This window comes from Hipposideros armiger, unplaced genomic scaffold, assembly GCF_001890085.2.
Source record: "Hipposideros armiger isolate ML-2016 unplaced genomic scaffold, ASM189008v1 scaffold_197, whole genome shotgun sequence".
In the NCBI taxonomy this organism is placed as follows: domain Eukaryota; kingdom Metazoa; phylum Chordata; class Mammalia; order Chiroptera; family Hipposideridae; genus Hipposideros; species Hipposideros armiger.
The window spans coordinates 128,697-148,563 of record NW_017731547.1 but is presented as its reverse complement, the minus strand read 5'-3'; the positions used below and the strand labels follow the sequence as shown (position 1 = coordinate 148,563).

Sequence of the window (19,867 nt, the reverse complement as noted above, 5' to 3'; positions counted from 1 at the left end):
TGCCAGTGCTGTGGTGATTGCATATCTAGTCTCTAGCTCCATAATCCATGGCATCAACATAAGTAACAAAAACACATGTCAAGAATTGAGTCTTTCTACATGTGTTCCTTAGCTTTCTTGACAAACCAGATCCTGCAGTTTCATGCTCCTATGTTCCTAAAATCACATTTCACCAGTCCAGCTGCCAGGCAAGAACTGTTCTTACTGTTTGAGTGAGCCTGGGAATTCACAAATAGACTATAACAAGAAGCAGAGCTAGAAATGCAACATAACGTGAACACGTAAGTACTCTGAAGACAGTCCTGCTTGTAATCCTCAGCTTTAATGCATCTCTTCTCTGTTCTATTAGGAAATGATTGGTTTGTGTGATTAGTCATTTAACAAATGCTAGAGCATATAAGAGAAAAGTGGTAAGGGTGTACGAAGTTGTAAAATTCTATTGTGGCTGAATGTGTGTAATGTGGGTGTGGATGTGTGTTCAAGCTTTCAGGGTGAGGCACGGGAAGAAGATAAAGTTGAAAGAGAATGGTAAAAAAAAAAAAGCCATACCTGACAGGGTCTGATGTAGTAGTGTAGATAATAAATGCTACAGAGTTTATTAGAAAGAATAATTATTTCTATCCAGAGGGATCAGGCAATCTTCTTTGAGGAGGTGGCACTTTCATTATACAAACCATGAAGGATGGGGAAGGGTTTTATATGTGTTAATTAAGAAAAGAGATCTTTCATTCAGGGAAAAGAAGGTATTTCAATGCCAGAGTAAGCGATGACAGGGGAACAGAAGGAAGAAAAGTTAAGGGTCAGACCAAGAACAATGAGGTCACCGTTTTGACCAAAATAGAGTTTTGTTACAAAAAGAAACATGTGAAGAATGGTTGCCAGATTATCTGGAGCTTTTCTGTTTTGTTTTGTTTTTGAAGGCAGGCTAAAGAATTTGGAGGCAATTGGGAATCAGTCGTATGATTTAAGCTAAAAAATAAAATGAGTGACGATTTTGGAAGTTGAATTTAGTAGTCGCAAGGACAATAGGACTTGAACATTCCATATACATTCAAAGTTATTTAGAAATCATAGTAAGATCCACTCAGTGCCTAAAGCAATTTATTCTAAGAAATGCTGTGAAAGAAAGCAAACTTTCTTTTGTACTCCCATCAGTATGTATGTTTTCTCAAAGTCTTATTTATAGCTAGAAGGAATGGGGGACAAAGTGGTGCAGTGGTTAACAGCATGAGCTTCTAAGCTGGACTTCTTGGGTTCACTTGCTAGCTCAGTTACCACTACTGGCTGTGTGACCTGGGGCAAGTCATTTAGCCTCTCTGTGTCAGTTTTTCTAGTGTAAGATGGGGACAGTAATAGTACTTACATAATAGGGTTGTTATTACTAAATGTTGTGAATATATAAAAAAAACAGAATAATGCCTGGCATATTGTAAGTACTACACAAATATTCTATTTCCATAGATGTATACATGTATACCTATATTTAAGGTAGCCATTTTTATATCAAAAGTAGTGCATATTCATTGCAGAAAAATGAAAAGTGCAACTAAGGAAAGATAACCAATTACCCAGAATTGCAACTTTAAAACTTTTGTTTTTACATTTTTCCCTATCACTAAATATACATCACATCACTTTTTACATGGCTGCAAAGTATTTCAGTAGATGAATGTTCCATAGTTCTTAAGCCATACCCCATTGATGAGCATGTGAGCTATAACAAATGTTTCGCATCTGTAAATGAGGCCGTAGCAGACATTCTCATAGTTTAATATATGCGCACATCACTGGTGCCTTAACATAAACTATTAGAAGTAAAATTTCTGGCCAAAGTGTGAGACTGTGTTTATATTTGGATATGTACTGCAAAACTCTATCCCTTTTACTCCCAGCCCCATCCTCAGAGATATTCCAACTTGCTTGCTTACCAGAAATATATGAGAGGGCCTGATTTCCTGCACTGTGGCTATTGTATGACACCACCATAGCATAATACCAGAAATTTTGGTTTTTTTAAAACCTTTGCCAAATAAATAGGTGCCATGTTACACCTCACTGTTTGAGTTTCATTTTTATGGTTGCTCGTCAAGTTAAACGGTCTTAATAGACTGAGAGATCAGTTATAATTCTTCAATGATTTTTCTATTTCTGATCCTTGTTCATTTTTTTTCCTGTGGAGTATTTATCTTTTTCTTATTGATCTGTGAGAATGGTTTTATCTTAAGAGTGTCTGTTAAATTAAGATGGATTATTTTCAATTTTGATTTTTCTTTTGCTTATTTTATTTTTTTGTATAAGGAAGTTTTATATTGCTCTGAATTTAAATCTCACTTTGTCGTTTTTAAATCAAAATGATAATTTTTACATCAAAATTATAAGAATATTCACTCATATGTTCATTATTTTTACAGTTTTATATTTATGTCTAAAATGTCATTCACCTGGTATTTAGTTTAGAATTATAAGAGACGGGAATTTCAAAACTGAGTTAAACTCAATCAAATATCTATATTTTTAAGTATGAAAGGTTCAGAATTCAGCATTTATCATTAAATTCTTTGGAAATAATGCTAATTTACCATGTAAATTGTGACTTTTTTGAATTGACAGTTTTCTATTACTGTTTTTAATTACAACTTATTTTATCTATGTCTCTATTTTAAAATGAGTGACAAATCTACAAAATATAGAAGTTACTTAGTCCAGTTTATAAAAATCATTTAATCATGACTTTGAATTAATCATAATCCAAAATTTTAGTCAATAAGCAATCTAATTTATCTTGTAGTTGCTATAAATAGACAGTCTTAAATGGACAAATGTCAGTCTTTTGTTTTCAAAATATATTTATACATATGCATTTCATTTATATTATTCCATATTTAAAGTTAACTACTAAATGTGTATCCTATTAATGATGAATATTTGTATAGATTGTGCCCACAAAAAAATGAAAAGTTTTGAACAGTATGTTTCAATAATCCTTTTATCAAGGAGTATGTTAGATTTTGACAGATGACAAAAAGTATGTTTTTGGAGGGAAGAGAAAGGAAAGAGTAGAATTTGGAGTCCAGAAAAACCCAGATGTTAATACCAAGTTTTTTGACTTACTGGTAATGTTAGGAATATTATTTATAATTTTAAGCCTTAATGTCCTCATTTGTTGATTGAGAAAATAATATGTATTTTATAAGATCGTGGATGAGATTAAGAGAGCTGATATAAGTAAAATCTATGATATAGTACCTGAAGCATATTGTAAATCTGTGTTATAATAGCAGTTTTATTGTTGTAATATTTTAGAGGGATAACCAGCCACCCAACCACCACTACCCATTTATTTATTTTTTATTTAACATTTAAAACATAAAAAATAATTTTTTTTCTGTGTGGTAACTTTGGAAAAGGCCAAACTAGTGTATTAACAATTAAATAAAAATTATCTGTAATTGGTAACACCCCCCAAAATTATGGTTAATAATTTGGTGCATGTATTTCCAATTGTTTAAAAAAATATGTGTGTGTGTGTGTGTGTGTGTGTGTGTGTGTGTATCTACATCTACATACTGATAGGTGAGATATACACAGAAAATCAAAAATAATTCATGTGTGGTATGTAATTATTTTTATTAATATGTCATGAATATTTTTCAATATAATAGAATGTTTTTCACAATATGTACTTCCATGGATGTCAAGAATTCCATTATATGGATGTAATTTATTCTACTTGGGGGATTTTGGTTCAGTTTTTCACTAGTGTAAGTGACAGAATTGATTGAGCATTCTTGTCACATGTCGCCATGTATATCTCTGATAGTCTCCTAGGAAAATTTATAGAAGTAGAATTTTGTGGTTGAAAGGAATGAATGCTTTTAAAGCTTTTAAAATATTTTCATGTAATCTTTTAAATTGAAGGATAAAAGATGTATGCAGAAGTGTACAAATCACAAGAAGTTGATGGATTTTTTTCAAGTTAGCATATGCATGTTACTAGCACTCAGATCAAGAATTAGAACATCACCCCAGGAGCCTCTCTCATGCTTCTTTCCAGCGCTTAACCCCTTCCCAGCTACCACCCCTGCCCAACGATAAGCACTCCTGTGGCTTTTAACATCTGTATTAGTTTTGCCTGCCTTTGAAATTAATATAAGTAGAATCACATAGTCTATGCCCTTATGTTTGACTTCTCTAATCAGCGTTATTTTTGTAAGAGTTTCTATATTATTACATGTACCATAGTGTGGTTTACTTAACCTCTTGACAGTATTCCATTATGTGAATATGTCACAGTTTATCTATTCTACTGTTACTTGTAGACATTTGGATCATGTCTAGTATGAGGCTATTAATAATAACGCTGTTAGGATGTACATGCCCTTGACTGCATATAAGTACACGTATCTTTTGAATGTACTTGGAAGTAGAATGGCCGGGTTCAGATGATGTGTATAGATTTATTTGACTTTGGAAATAATGCCAAGTAGCCTTCCCATGTCATTGTACCAATTCACTCTCACCAGTACTGGATGAGGGTTTCAGTTGTTCCATATTCTCATCAAAAGTCTGTGTTTCCGATCTTTATCCTTTTAGCCATTTTGGTGGATGTGAACTGATATCTCGTTGTGTTTTAACTTGTCATCCTCTAATGATTAGAGCCATTTTATATCTACTTATGTGAAGTCCTTGTGCAAATGTTTTGCTCATTAAAAAAAATCAGTTATCTGTCTTTCTCATAGATGTCAGTGATCTTCGGATGTAAGTCCTTTATCAGATATACACATTGCAGATATCTCCTTCCAACCTGGGTTTTGCTCTTCCTATTAACAGTATCTCTTGAGGAATGAAGTTTATTTTATCAACCTTTTCCTTTATGGCCAGTGCTTTTTTGTGACTTGTTTAAGAAATAATCACTTAACCTGAAATCATTGAGATATTTTCCTATATTTTCTTTTGGAAATGTTATTATTTTGCCTTTTACATAGAAGTACAGCAATCTGGAACTGATTTTTTGTGTGTGGAGTAGAGTAAGAGTCAAGATTCTTTTTTTTTCATATGAATAGCCACTTAACCTGGAACCATTTATTAAGATCACCTACTCTTCACTTAACTAAAGTGGCACCATTGTCATAAATTAAGTAAATAATATAGTCTACTTGTTCTCACAGCAAAACCACACTGAATTAATTACAATAAATACTGATATCTGGTTGTAAACATTCTTGAACCTTGTTATTTTTCATGACTGCCTTGGGTATTCTTAGCTCTTTGAATATCCATATAAATGTTAAAGTTGTCATGCCAATTTCTATTAAAAACTAGCTGCTGCAATTTTAATTGGGATTGCATTAAATTTACAAATTATTTGAAAAGAACTGATATCTTTACAATATTGGACCTTCCAATCGGTTCCTTTGAATAGAGGAGCACAGTATATTCCTTTATCTGTTTATGTGTTCCTTAATCTCTCACTAATATTTGTAGTTTTTCATAGTACAAGTTTTGCTTTTTGTTTTGAATTATCAAATTACACCCTACAAATGTAAGAATTTGTTCTCCAACAAACATCACAAGAGTGCTTACTTTCCAGAATTTTGACAAATACCTTTTACAAAAGTGAATGTAATCCACAAGTGATGGTAGATTGTTGCTGTTTCAATTTGCATTTCATTGATTACTTTGTGATTGGACTTGTGTTTATTGGTTGGTTGTGGTTTGTGCCAAATTCCTGTTTATATTCTTTATCCAGTTTTGCAGTACATTCTCCACCTCTCTTCATTCATTGAGTGATCTTTTTACATGTAAGAATATTACCGTTTGTCTGATGCTATAAATATTCCCAATTATCATTTTTTTAAAAAATTCTGGTAGTTGGTCTTGATTTCTAAATGAACAATAAAAGTATTATATATAATAGTTTGTTTATATTTTTTCTGAAGGGCTTCCCCACACCAGTATTTTATTCTAGTTCTGTTACTATTAATTTTTTACACTTAAAGCTTTAACTTCTCTAGAATATCTTCAGTGTAAGATATAAAGTCAATATTTAATATCAGTTTATTTCTAAAATAAACAACTCTGTTTATCTTAATATTAAAACATCTACACATTTGAAATTAAAATTCAGAAATTGAAAGAAGAGAAAGCTAATCTTGTGTGAAATTACGTCAAGATTTGGTTAGATACTAAATTAACACATAAGGGAACTGGATGTTTTTAATTGTTTTCTTTCATCACAGGGACGATGTATGAAAAGCATGGTTTTATAATACTTAAAAAAATTATTGAGAAAAATGACACATTTTACTAGGAAAGTGTTTTAATAAGAATATGAAGCGGAAACATAGTAAATTATTTTATTTATTTATTTTGATTTTTTTAATGTTTATATATTTTAAATTTTCATATATTAGCTTCAAGTGTACAAAACAATGTAATAGTTAGACATTTACACCCCTCACGAAGTGTTAACCCCCCTGCCCCAATCTGCTACCTCTCTGACATCGTATATAGCTGTTACAATTCCATTGACTCTATTCTGTATGCTGTACTCCACATCCCGTGACTATATATACATATATATATATATATATATATATATTTGATATTCAATATTATTCAGCTTCAGCTTCAGGTGTACAGCACAGTGGTCAGGCATCCACACAGTCTATGAAGTGATCCCCCCTAAGCCCAGTACCCATCTGGCACCCTACATAATCTTTACAACATTATTGATTATATTCCTCATGGCTGCTACATGGGAGGGGGGTTGGGGAACAGGGGAGAAGGTGAAGGGATTAAAAAGTACAAATTGGTACTCACAAAATAGTCACGGGAATATGAAATACGGTATGGGGAATAGTAAGTTATTTTAAAACACGCAGAAACTGATATAACACTTACTCCTATTCTACACAATAAATTATTCATATCTATTATTTTCCATGAAGTATATAGGAGAAGCCATCAATTCCTGAAGACTGTTTTGAAGTGAGGGAGTATGAAAATTATGTGTTAGATGGTCTCAAATTCCACCCTACTATTAACAAAATGATATTGCCATAGTAAAATAATCAGAAGATTTTTGACTGATGGCTTTAGAAATGTTATAGCCTAGTAATCATTTGTTATTAAAAAATATAAAGTATAATTTTTCACCACCATTTTTGATGTGAAGAAAAGCTAGTAGTTTTCCTTTCCAAATTAACTTATGTCTTTGCAAAGGTAATTCATTTATATTTTTCAAAAATTAAAAAATAGACAGAAAAAGCCCCCACTTCATCTACCATCTGCCCTACCATCACCAAGCAATGATTTTAGTTCCAGAAATATATCTATAAGATGAATTCCTGGAAGTAAAATTCTGGGTCAAAGGTTACATGCATTTGATAGATATTGCCAAATTATCTTCCGCAAGGGGGTGTACCAATAAGCACAGCCCATCAGACATGTGTTAAAGTCTGTGTTTTCCACAACCTTGGCAGTGTAGTGTGTTTTCAGACTTGGATGTTTGTCAGTGCAGTAGATGGAATTTTAAGATCTCTCATTATGACCAAGGCTTACCTTCTTTTTGTATGTTTAAAATCCATATGTGTTCTATTTTGTGAACTGTCCTTAACTTTCATCCAATTTCCTCTTGGGTTGTTGGCCTGTTTCTAATTAATTAGCAGAAGCTTTATTATGTGTTAGGAAAATGAATCCCTTAACTGAAATGTGATTCACAGATATCGTTTTTTGCAATTTGTCATTTGACTTCACTTTTAGTTTTCTTGGCCATGCAGAAATTCCTGACGTTGATATAGTCCAATTTACTAATATTTTTGTGTGTCAATTAAAACTGTTTAACTTGAGGATAAAATGACATGTTTTATGTTGTCGACAGCTCTGGATATGTACTGCTTCTTACATTCAGAAAAGAAGTTAATTCTCGATTTGGAAAATGTATTTTATTCAACAGCTATTTATTGAAGGTCTGTCATGTGTAGAAAACCAGTTCATACAGAAATCAAAGCTCAGTGAGGGACGGCAATGTAAATAACAAATTAAACAGTGTGAGGTAAATGCTATGGTGGGGGAAAGCCCCAGGTCTGTGAGGATATACTTAATGCAGATGCCGTAACTAAGCTGAAGACTATGTGCACCCCACAGTCTCATGATACATTATCATTTAATTATTCCAGATATTAGCCAAATCTCACCAATTGCACTGCTTTCTGTCAGGGATTGTTCGATCTCTATAACCAGGAAGGGGTGGGTTGGGAGGATGAGAAAGAAACCAACAATCTTAGTTAAAATTTATATATATTTCTGTGCTTATAGATGAAGACTAAATGAAACACAAACTATTTTGTGATCAGATACAAATGAGTTCATAGCTCGATTTTAGAGATCTTAAGAAAATATCATGGCTATTATCTCCATAGCCTCGGAATCCAGAGGCTCTTAGATGCTGTAAATTGAAGCTGTAAAATGCTTTTTACTTGTACTTGTCAGTAGGAAACGATGCAATAAAAAGAAACTAGTTACCTCCTTATAAATGTTGAAAAAGAAAAATTAAGGGCACTATTAGATTATACATTATATACATGGAATTACATTTGTGATATCACCTGTCACAGACACACACACATTTACACACATTCACACACACACACACACACACACACATGCACACGCACACAAATATAGTTTAGTACCATAGATGTCTTTATGGGTTAGAACTCATGAAATACAAATAGGCATTCATTTAGTACTATGTTTACTTGGCGGTGTAGCAGGATACAAGTCAGACAAAGCATCCTGATTCATTATTCCTGGACAAATGTTCCACATTACCCACACACATTGCTTCTTTTGATGCCTCACCCACACCAGGAAAGGTTGCCAAGAATGAAAAACCAAGGTTTGTGCACGTCACTTTATAGAAGCCACAGTCTCTGATTCCCCTCCATATTTTACATCATTTCAGCCATATAGACTCCAGGTCTGTATTCTAACTCAGAAATCCCAGATCCAGATACAGTTCCATACAACAGACAAGGCAGGCCCACCGTTTCCCATGCATCTTAAACCCATTGCTCCAAGGAGACATTGATGAGAGAGCCTGAGGTCAGGCCCAGGCTGACCTGCATCAGCCCGGGCTGGATGTTAACCCTTTATTCATGCATCCACGTGCAGTTTTGCAATATGTATAAATGTATGTGCAACATCTATCAAAATGCATATTGTTTACATATAATAAGAGTTTATATAAAATTCCTTCCCCTGTAAATGAACTGACTGGTTATTTTGTTCATTGATGTGTCATCTTCTTTTCACCCCACGACTTTTAGGTCCAATGAAAGAATGTAACTGTTATATTGTTTCATACACCTGAAACAAACAAACAAAAAAAGTGTGGGGCGCAGGCAGAAGGACCCAGTGGGTGCCAGAGGGCCAGGTGCTATACAACATGACCCTTGCCAGGACCCCTCTCCCATATTTTGTAAAACCTGTATAAATCCTTGGTGGGATTGAATTTTTTTGTTGTGGGCAAACAAAGAAAGAAAGAATCTAATGTTCATTAGTTAGTTCTTTTAAAAGTATCTAAAGCAATTGCTGCAAAGTGTAGGGCATCATTTAGATGATACCCTAGTGTAGTAGTGTGCTTATCTAGTTACTTTTAAAATGTTCTCTATTATTATTCATAGTACCATGATAATATTATTATGTGATTGCTATATATTATAACATTTTTGTTCATGTTACAATGTAATGTTATAGTTATATTATTAGAATAGCATTAATATTGTTCTAAAGACTTGCCACTGCAGGTTCACATTCTTTATTTCTGTGTGCCTGTTTTAGCCCTTGATGATCTGAAGAAAAAATCTTTACCCTTGCTTATTCTGGCTTTCTACTTACACTTGAGCTTGAGCAATAATCACTAATATTTAATGACTTTATTGTCATTCACCATCATCCAGAGCATTGCTCTAAGCTATTTACATGGACTACTTTATTTAATACTTACAGTGACCCTATGAAGCAGATACTATCATTGTCCCCAAGAAAGTACCAGGAGAGTGCTGGAACTAGGATTTAAAACCAAGGGCCTAACTCTAGACCCCAGAGTGTTGAACCGCATATCATACTGCTTCCCAAGTCACTTTACATTCTCAACCCCAATGCTATCATTCATTTATAAAACTGGGATAGTAATAGTATCTATATCATAGGGTTGTTAGGTAGATTCAAGAAGATAATACATGGGAAATTTGCAAGCACGGTGCTTGGCATATAGTGAGCCCTTAATAAAAATAACCTGTAATCATTCTTTTATAGTCTGCTCTCATCCAAATGTTCTTTGTACTTTTTATTCCAATTATCTGATTCTGTTTTGCTTGGTTATACTCGGGCCTACACACTATAGCTCACAAAAATGCTTACCTCACCAATTTTCTTTGTACATGAAATAATTTCCTTGTACAGTTTTTCTTAACCTAAAAGAAAGTTAGAAAGAAGTATAAAGGCAGAGTGCCGGGCCTATAATATACAACACACCATTATGTTTAATAAGTGAGGGGTTAAGTAAAGAATACACTCCTTTACTTTTATTGGTTAGGGTTGGGTTTACATTTGTGTGGCTGTGTGTTTTGAATTTCCAAGAAAAAGCTTATTGTCGTTTAAGCATATAGTTTGGGGGAAGACTAGTAATCAATGATTTGCAATACATAAATTAAATCCTACCATGTAACACATGCAGGTAATCAATATCATGCTGTTAAAATACCAAATACAGTATATTTCCATAACATTTTATAACAAATAACTTGAAAATATGTCTCTTTCCATTTTTGTTTAAACCATAAGAATCTTTTCTGGTTTTGTTTCCCTACAGGTTTCTAGACATTTGCCTGAGAAACAAGGGGAAATTGAGGCACACATCAAAGACCTTGGACAGTTTGAAGAACAATTAAACCATCTGCTTCTGTGGCTTTCTCCTATCAAGAATCAGCTGGAAATTTACAACCAACCAAATCAAACTGGACCATTTGACATTAAGGTAGGGACTTCTTGCTTTACATATTGTTTTCCAAAAGAACAGCAATATCACAAAACTAAGTGTCTCCTTTGTTATCCTGATCATCGTTGTCGTAATGTTGGTTATCGTTATCATTGTTATTACTATTATTTAACTAGCATGTTCTTCCAGCATTTACTAGCAATAATGTATTCATTAAACTCATATCACTAGAATGCCTTCATCATATTGCTATTCCTATCCATTTTCCATCCATACTTAATTTCCTTAATTTCTCTTTGTAGACTCCTTATCTAAAACTGAAGTCATTTAGGAGATTAGATGCCTACGAAACAAAGTACAGACTCTTTAGTAGACACTATAAAACTCTCTCAGACTGACTCCAGTTTACCTTTCTCTCCTCTTATTCTGGCAACAGCCTCGCCTTATAGTCTAGTGGAACAAATTATCTGGTATCTTTATATGCATGTGGTTTCATGCCGTCTCTGTTCTTCATCTTGTCTGTTCTTTAAATGACTTCTTTCCCTTTTTTTCACATGATGCATTTTCCTCCATCCTTCAAGACTGAATTCAATGTCTTTGCTTCTTCAGAGCTTTCTTCCGCACCCCGCTTAGATTTAAAAATCCTTTTAGGATTTCTTATAAACCTCTGTATCCATCTCCTGTGGCCTTTTTACATTGATTTACTGAAATTTTACAGGCCTGAGTCCCTCATCACGTTGTTCTTTGAATGCAGAGGCCATGTTCTTAATTATTCCCTTATCCCACTTATTGCTGAATACCTCCATCCCAGGACTCATTGTATGGTAGGTACTTGTTAGTATTTTTGAATCAACAAATAAAGATGGTAACAAGGCACCAAGAATGGTAATGAGATGCTTGAGTAAGCCTAGGGCTCTAGACAAACATGCCAATTGGACACCACCATCGCCTTTTTTAGTGTCCCTGTGCACATTGATTGTTCCTATCGTCTCTCCATTCCCAGGATCATATTCTAAGGACTTCTCCCAACATGAGGCCCTATTTTGCATCTCCTGTGGGCCAACGACATTCAATAGCCAACCGTATAAACCAATTCAGTTGAAAGTACAACCTATTCATTAACGTAACAATAGGCAATTTCAGACTAAATACATGACATCTTTAACTGAAGTTTTTCTTTCAATTCATTGACCCAAATCATTCAATTTTTTTTTTACTTTCCAGGATTATAACAACCAAACATTTTTATCTCCATTGAGTTTCTGTTTTCCTAGGAAATAACACAAGGATAAAACGAAGTGTGAGGATCTTGTAGAGCAGAAAAGTGAAAGTTGAGGGAAAATGGGCTTGAGTGAAGTTAAGGAGAGAGAGAGATTGAGAGAGATTGAGAGAGAGAGAGAGAGAGACTGATTTTGATATAACTAAAAAGCTATATTTGCTAAGTGCACTCCACTCCTGTTACCCTAGCTCTTCCTGTTATTTATATCTACCATTCTGATAGCTACCCCCCAGAGGAGGTGACATTGTGTAAGTCACAGATAGACATCATTTCATCAATGCAAAACTCAGGCTGCTCAACCAATGGGATGATCTTAGGTCCAGTCCTATGATTACACTCAAGTCTCAGTAGGACAGGTAACAGCACAGCCTTTACAGTGATGGCACACTGGAGGTCCCAGCACCAAGATCTGGCTTTTGATGCACTAGTCACCATGGATTTAGGTCATGTGCGGTCACAGGGCCAAACATGAGTGAGTGCAAAGCCACATCATCATTCAGGAAAGGCATCATTTCTGGGATGTCTTTCATTTTTCCCTGGCTAGCACATAGTGGCATCAGAGGTATTTGATAAGCACCCTTTCTCCAATGCAACTGTATCTCTGAGTTTTCATTAGTCAATAAATAATCTCAACAAAGAAGTACAGTTACTTGGTCCGATAAACAATAACCTCAGCCAGATTCTCAATTATTTTGGATTCTAGTATGTTAGTCAATATGCCTTGATGTTGTATTACAAAGAAAAAAGGCCATAGATTCTTTGTTCCCAACCAGAAATAGCTTTTTTTGTAACTCACAGATAAAAAGCACATTCCTTTACTGGTAAACATAATCTTCAATGAAAATGTACTTCTTCATTAAAATGATGAAAAATATATTCCCTGTTAGTTATCTCTGTATATGGAATATATTTAAGAGAAAAGATAGAGTCCTCTGATACAAATGAATGTTGTCAACTCAACCAAGATGACTTTAGTCCCAGCTTGTGCCCCCAGAATGGTTCCCAAATATTGAAAACTGGCTTTGGGATTTTGTTTGTCCACAGCCCATAGGTCCATGCCAACTGGGCTCCTGCAGTTTAGAATGAAAGCCACTCTCAGCTGTGTTAATCACTTTCCTTTATCAAAGCTACAAGTCACCACTCTCGATATTGTGTGTACTTTCAGAAAATCATATTTGCCTCCTGCAGCTTGATTTAACTCACTGAGGGGAGAGGCAGCTGCTTTTTTTCTGGCGGTAAAACTCCTTGGCTTCAGTCTGAGTTTTTCATCTCTGAGTGAGTGTAGATTTCAAAAATATTCCCTTAGCCTTTTTCTTCTGTTTGCTGCTGTATCCAAGGCAAAACAAACAAACAAGCATCCTAGCTTGTAATCAGAGAATAGCGACCTGTGTGAATAACTGACTCACCTAATTTTTGATCCCTTGTTGTCTAGCTTCTATCTATAGTCTCTGTCTTATAAGTTATGTATTAACATTGCATAGTTCTTCTGCTCTAAGATATGTGTCTGCACAGCCTGCTGTAGCCCTCTGCTTAAATAGAGTACACTTTTTTTTTCAGTTAAAGAAAGATGGTGGCAAATGGACCTTGCTTAGCTTTAAACCACTGAAAAATAAAAACTTTTTCAACAGTTTTGAGGACATGCCCATTTTTTAACACAGAGCAAGAAACGCCTTTTCCAAACCTGAGAAGTTAACTCATGCCGAAACGTTGATGTACAAGCTGCCTCCATTTCCTAAACTGAAGTGATTTTTGAGGGTCTGGCCATGGTGGCCATGACTCCCTCTGAAACAAAGGGCCTAAGGTCTTGCCATTCAGGCCATTTGTTTTCTCTCGTCAGACTCCAAGCACCTGTTAGAAAAAATATGTAATTCCCACTGTGAGCCTCAGTTTTGCCTGCTTGGCAGTTCATGCTTATTGATGAAATGCAGCTAGCTGTGTAATGAAACCCAAATTAAAAAAAAAAGCCTTAAGGGCTCTGTTCTAACACATTGTTTATGCTGGAGTGAAAATTGACTGCACATCGCTTGGTTTGTACAATTTACTCCCAAAATATTCCTATTCAGGAAATCCTGCAAATAGCAATATTCATCTTGAAAATCACCTCACAAAACTCTTTGCAAGCTGAGAAACACAATCAATGAGACGTGATGTAGAGGGTGGAAATTAGGCGTAATCACAGCCCTTTCCCATCAGTCAGCCCACTAGCAGGCATGCCTTTGAATTTTGATTTTCAAATGTACTCTCAATTTAGACATAAAATATGTTGATTTCAGATTTCAGAAATGATAATTAAGTGCTAAGAACCAGGGACCAGTTAAAATTTCTATAAAAGGTCTTATGTTTTTAATCTTTAATGAATGGTTTCAGTAATGAGCTGCAGGTATACTATTTATCTGACATAAAACTGCCTAACTACTGCTTTCCAAACTTTATATTAAAATATGAGCTAAGGGGGGGAAACACATAATTTTATGTTAAGTTTTACTGAATGGAATGCTTTCATATTGATGACAAGGTGGGTGTTTTCCTCCCCTCCAAAATGACTTTCCTTCTGTGGTCTATAAATAAACACAACTTACTACTCTGCTGGTTCTTCCTTACCATGTAAGAAGCGTTATTCCCAATAATTTCAAATCCACACCAAAAACTACCAAAGGACCCAATTGTAGTGACTGAATGATAAAGTATCTGAACACCAAGATCCCTGTTTGCATGTGTTCACACTGCTGTGAGGGTTGTCAAAGAAAAACTGCACTGGACAACTTGATAGGCAGGGAGGACTCTATTGGAGACTATTGCAATAGGGGAGAGAGATTGACCTCAACTCCATGAAACAAAAGGCAGGAAGGATTTTAAGCATTGAGATGTGCTCTTAGAAGAGTACTGGAGAACATTAGAGGGGAGATTGGTGAATGTGATCAGGTCATCCGTGTGTGCTAATTACCACCTATTGAAGATAGACTATTATCTTCCCACAGAGAAAGGGAGACAGGGGTGCTATCCTTCTTGATATTTACATTTCAAAAGGATGGTTCCCAGGCCCTTGAGAAAGCTAGTCCTGTTTTGTAGAAGATTTACCTCTCAAAGACACACGGAAGGAATTCACAATTGGAAGTTTTCTATAGTAAATGTGCTCACAAAAGTGAGGTCAGGCCTATAATCAGAAATAAACCTGTCTAAAGTTGAGTCATGCTAAGGACAGCCATTAAGACCGTCTCCGTCAGTCCCCTCTTTTATTCAAGGGAAACCAGGTTTCCTGTTGAACAACTTAGGAGAGCTAATTCATATAGTTCATCTCAGAAGCTTTCTGGTATTGAAGGATGAGTTGAACTGACTTTGAAACTTGGTAGTAGAAGATATTTGCTGGGTCGTGGGAACAGTCAGGTATTTAATGAAGGAGATTTTCTATGGAAGTAAGAAGAAAAACACAGATTCATGGTTGGAACAGACTCTAAACCCAGCTTCTGTGTCCAGAGGGCAGCCAGTTAAGATTCCTAGAGGTTGGGTTGGAAACATCTTTAGATGGTAGAGTAAGGGTGACAGTGGCCATCTAATGATGGCTGGAATGTTTTCAGTGATGGCACAGACATCAGAGAGGTTTGAGGAAGATTGTCCACAGTCGTGGCTATTTCCTGGAGTGGAGCATGAAAGACGTGGGCGTTCCAGTGAACTTCCTGAGTGACGCACACAGCAGCAGCTTCAGGCATGAAGGTTGTCCATACATAATTTACTGTGCTGGTGAGACCAGCTTCGGCTGGTCCAGCTTAAACTTGTCCAGCTTTAGCTCTCAGGGCTTCTTTAGATCCTGGGGAGAAAGTTGAAATGCAAAACCATCCAGAGTCTGAATAAGTACCTGGGCAGTCAGCTTTTAGTGAGTTCTCTGACCTACCAACTAGCAAAAGAAGAGAAAAAGGAGAAACATTAGTGTGGAGTGTTGCATGCAGATATTGAAGGGAACTAGAATTGAGAATTTGGTAAGAACCGACAAAATGTGCAAGAGAGCCACATTCAGTCCCAATTGACAGGTAGGTAACAGAATCGTGCGCTTTACAAGGAAATGCAAACTAGCTCAAAGGCAATGAACAGGGCTGGAATGTGATAAGCCACAAGGGTGTACTACAGTTTTCTTTTGAAACATAAGATGTTTCTCTGCAGTCACCTCCTATTTGACCAAGATACCCAAAGTAAGATTATTCTTGGTTACAAAATAAGGCTGTGCTCTTTATTTACATAGGCTCAACAAGGATAGTTGAGCCATGCAGGCTTTTTACAATTTGATTTTGCTGAGACTTTTCATAAAGAATCTGATTTGACCTTTTAAAAAAAATTAGTTTCAGGTGTACAAAGCAATGTAATAGTTAGACACTTAACACCCCTCACAAAGTGATAACCCCCCAATCTATTTCCCCTCTGACCTTGTATATAGCTGTTACAATACCGTTGATTATATTTCCTATGCTGTACTTTACATCCTGTAAATGTGTGTGTGTGTGTGTGTGTGAGTGTGTGTGTATGTATTATAGTTGACATTCAATATTATTCTATATCAGCTTCAGGTGTATAGCGCAGTGGTTAGGCCTCTACACAGTCTATAAAGCTATCTCCCTGATATGTCCAGTACCCATCTGGCACTCTACATAATCTTTACAACATTATTGATTATATTCCTCAGTCATCCTGTATTTCACATCCCCATGACTATATTGTGGCTACTAATTTGTGCTTTCTAATCCCTTCCCCTTCTCCCCCATCCCCACCCCCTCCCATCTAGCAACCATCAGTTTTTTTCTCTGTATCTATGAGTCTATTTCTGTTTTGTTTGCTCATTTATTCAGTTCTTTAGATTCCCCATATAAGTGAGATCATATGGTATTTGTCTTTCTCTGACTGACGTATTTCACTTAGTGTAATATTCTCTAGGTCCATCTATGTTTTTGCAAATGGTATGATTTCATTCTTTTTAATGGTCAAGTACTACTCCACTGTATAAATATATCACAATTGCTTTATCAATCATCTATTGATGGGCATTTCATTTTCTGGGCGTTTTTTAATTAAAGTTTATTGGGGTGACAATTGTTAGTAAAGTTATATAGGTTTCAGGTGTACAATTGTGTAATACATCATCTATATATCACATTGTGTGTTCACCACCCAGAGTCAGTTCTCCTTGCATCACCATGTATCATTTGGTTTTTTAAAAGCCTCAAGATATTAGAAAGCCAAGCCAAGATCTTGCCATCAATCTTACTTGCAATACTTATAGATTTGGGTGAATTCCTCTATTCTCGAAGTCCTCAAAATATCTGAAGATTTCCTAAGCCTGCCAGAAAGTGACCTTTGTTATTCACCTGTAGTCTGGACATCCTGTAAACCAGGTACCAGGCCAGTGTTCCCAAGAGGACTTTGTAAGCATTGTCTTTAAAAAGTCAACTGTGGGTCCTTAAAATTGTCTGGTCATATCTAATTCTATTCACACCATTCTCAAATATGACATTCCAGTCAAAGTTGTGGTTATATCATTTTCTCAATGATGTCCTCATACAAGAATGGCAGATTCTTATTGAACCTATGCAAATCATTGTATCACCATGAAATTAAGAACACTCAATAAGAGTTTCTGAATTCTGAAGGGATGAAACAGAGAGAAAAATATAGATGTTTGATTTCTGTTTACAAAGTATAGTTTGCTAAATTGCTATGAGTTATCGATAGCCTAAGAGAGAAGAAAAAGGAGTCTCTTATATCAAGAATCTAGAACATTAAGGCATCAGAAATAGTCCAAACAAAAGTCCTAATCAAATCATCCCTCATCAGTTCATACAGTTAGTTCTATGTAATTGATTCGCCTTCTCTGTGATCTCGGGTTAGCAGCATCATAAACCCATTGGCTTCTCCACTAGAGTTTTCGACATCCAATGGAATGGCCTCAGAGTTATTTCAGCAAAACTATCAGAAGCCTGTGCCCTAGAGCACTAGAGTAGCTGGCATAGTCCTTCCCATAGGTCTCTGCGACAGTCCATTTTTCACGAACACAAGCATTCTGGCCTGTAGCTGATAGCGAGAACTTTCAAGGAAGCCTGAGAGGAAAACAACAACTACATGTAAATGACAAAAAGCTTCAGACTGCCATGGTTAAAGACCTGATGGAAAGGGCTGGCTGAGTGGCTCAGGTTAAGAGCTCACTCAAGAGTTTGAGCTCTGAGCAACAGCAGTTCAATTCCCAACCTGAGCTGAGCTGCTGTTGAGCTGCCAACAGGTGGCAGGATGGCTCAGCTAAAAAAAAAAAAAAAAAGACCTGATGGGAATTCCTATGATTAGGAAACTGGGTTGTTTCTATGGCACAAGACATTTTTTTAATTAAAATTTATTGGGGTGACAATGGATAGTAAAATTACATAGGTTTCAAGTGTACAATTCTTTAATACATCATCTATGTATCACATTGTGTGTTCACCACCCAGAGTCAGTTCTCCTTCTATCAGCATATATTTTACCCCCTTTACCCTCTTCTGGTAACCACTAAACTGTTGTCTGTGTCCATGAGTTTCTGTTTTTTAATTGGTTTGTCTTGTTCCTTTGTTGCTTTCAGTTTTATGTTCCACATATGAGTGAAGTCATATGGCCCTCAACTTTTTCTGTCTGGTTTATATCACTTACCATCATAATCTCAAGATCCATTCATGCTGACACAAATGGCACTGTTTCATCTTTTCTCGTGTCAGGGTAGTATGCTATCTTAGCTATCCAATCATCTACCAAAGGAACCTCCAATATTCGAGGAGGACACTTTTAAGATATCTTTGGACTTAAATATGCAATCTTACGGATGCTGTGGACTAGACTGTGGTTGAGTGGCTGAGATTACACCAAGGGGCTATCTTGATGTCTTCAAAGCTTGTCTGAGTATATAGAATATCCAGTTCGTCTCCAAGTAGCCTTTTCAACTTCAGGTGGTTACTTTTAAGGTTTCTAAGTCCCTTGAGAGCCCCTTATGAGGACAGGGAACATAAAGCTCAAATGACTATAGGGAGTTGAGGGGCTCAAGTGGAAAGAGAAAGGTCTGACAGAGGTTATTGTCATCTACTTCACTGTTTGGAATGAGATCATTCACATCCAAATAGCCACTCCCTTAGACAGATGTGTGCTAGCTCAGGTTAAACTGAATAAGATATCTGATTTAGTTGTTTTTTTTTAATTTTTATTTTTCAATTATAGTTGACATTCAGTGTTATTGTTTATTAGTTTCCAGTGTTTATAATTTATTTTTATTTTTTAAAGGGTGGTGTTGGGGAGGTGAGAAATGGAGAAGAGGACACTCACCCCTTTTCTGTCTAATCTTTTTTCCTAGAAAAAAGTTTCACTGTTTTCTATTAGGTCTGAAATTATTTCTGCGGAATCTGTCTTGAAAAATAGTAGATGAAAGTTAATTGGACAAAAAGCCATAATATTGTCATTCACCATGCAACTAGACAGAGGTTTATTGAAAATGTAAAACTCCTCTGAGTTGAGGTTGGTTCTGGGCAAGAAGATAATTCCAGCTCCAGTAAAACCTTGAAGATTGTTGAAGTTTGGGGGCTAGT

The 19,867-nt window shown here is 35.7% G+C and overlaps 1 protein-coding gene across 1 annotated transcript in view; it reads left to right on the top strand.

Annotated features, from left to right (window-relative positions):
- Positions 1 to 19,867, top strand: part of LOC109388440 (dystrophin) — a 1,592,311-nt gene that overhangs the window by 1,444,472 nt on the left and 127,972 nt on the right. Inside the window, exon 48 of the mRNA XM_019653146.1 lies at positions 10,880 to 11,044. Coding sequence (XP_019508691.1) covers positions 10,880 to 11,044 — 165 coding nt within the window. The remainder of the gene's footprint in view (positions 1 to 10,879; positions 11,045 to 19,867) is intronic.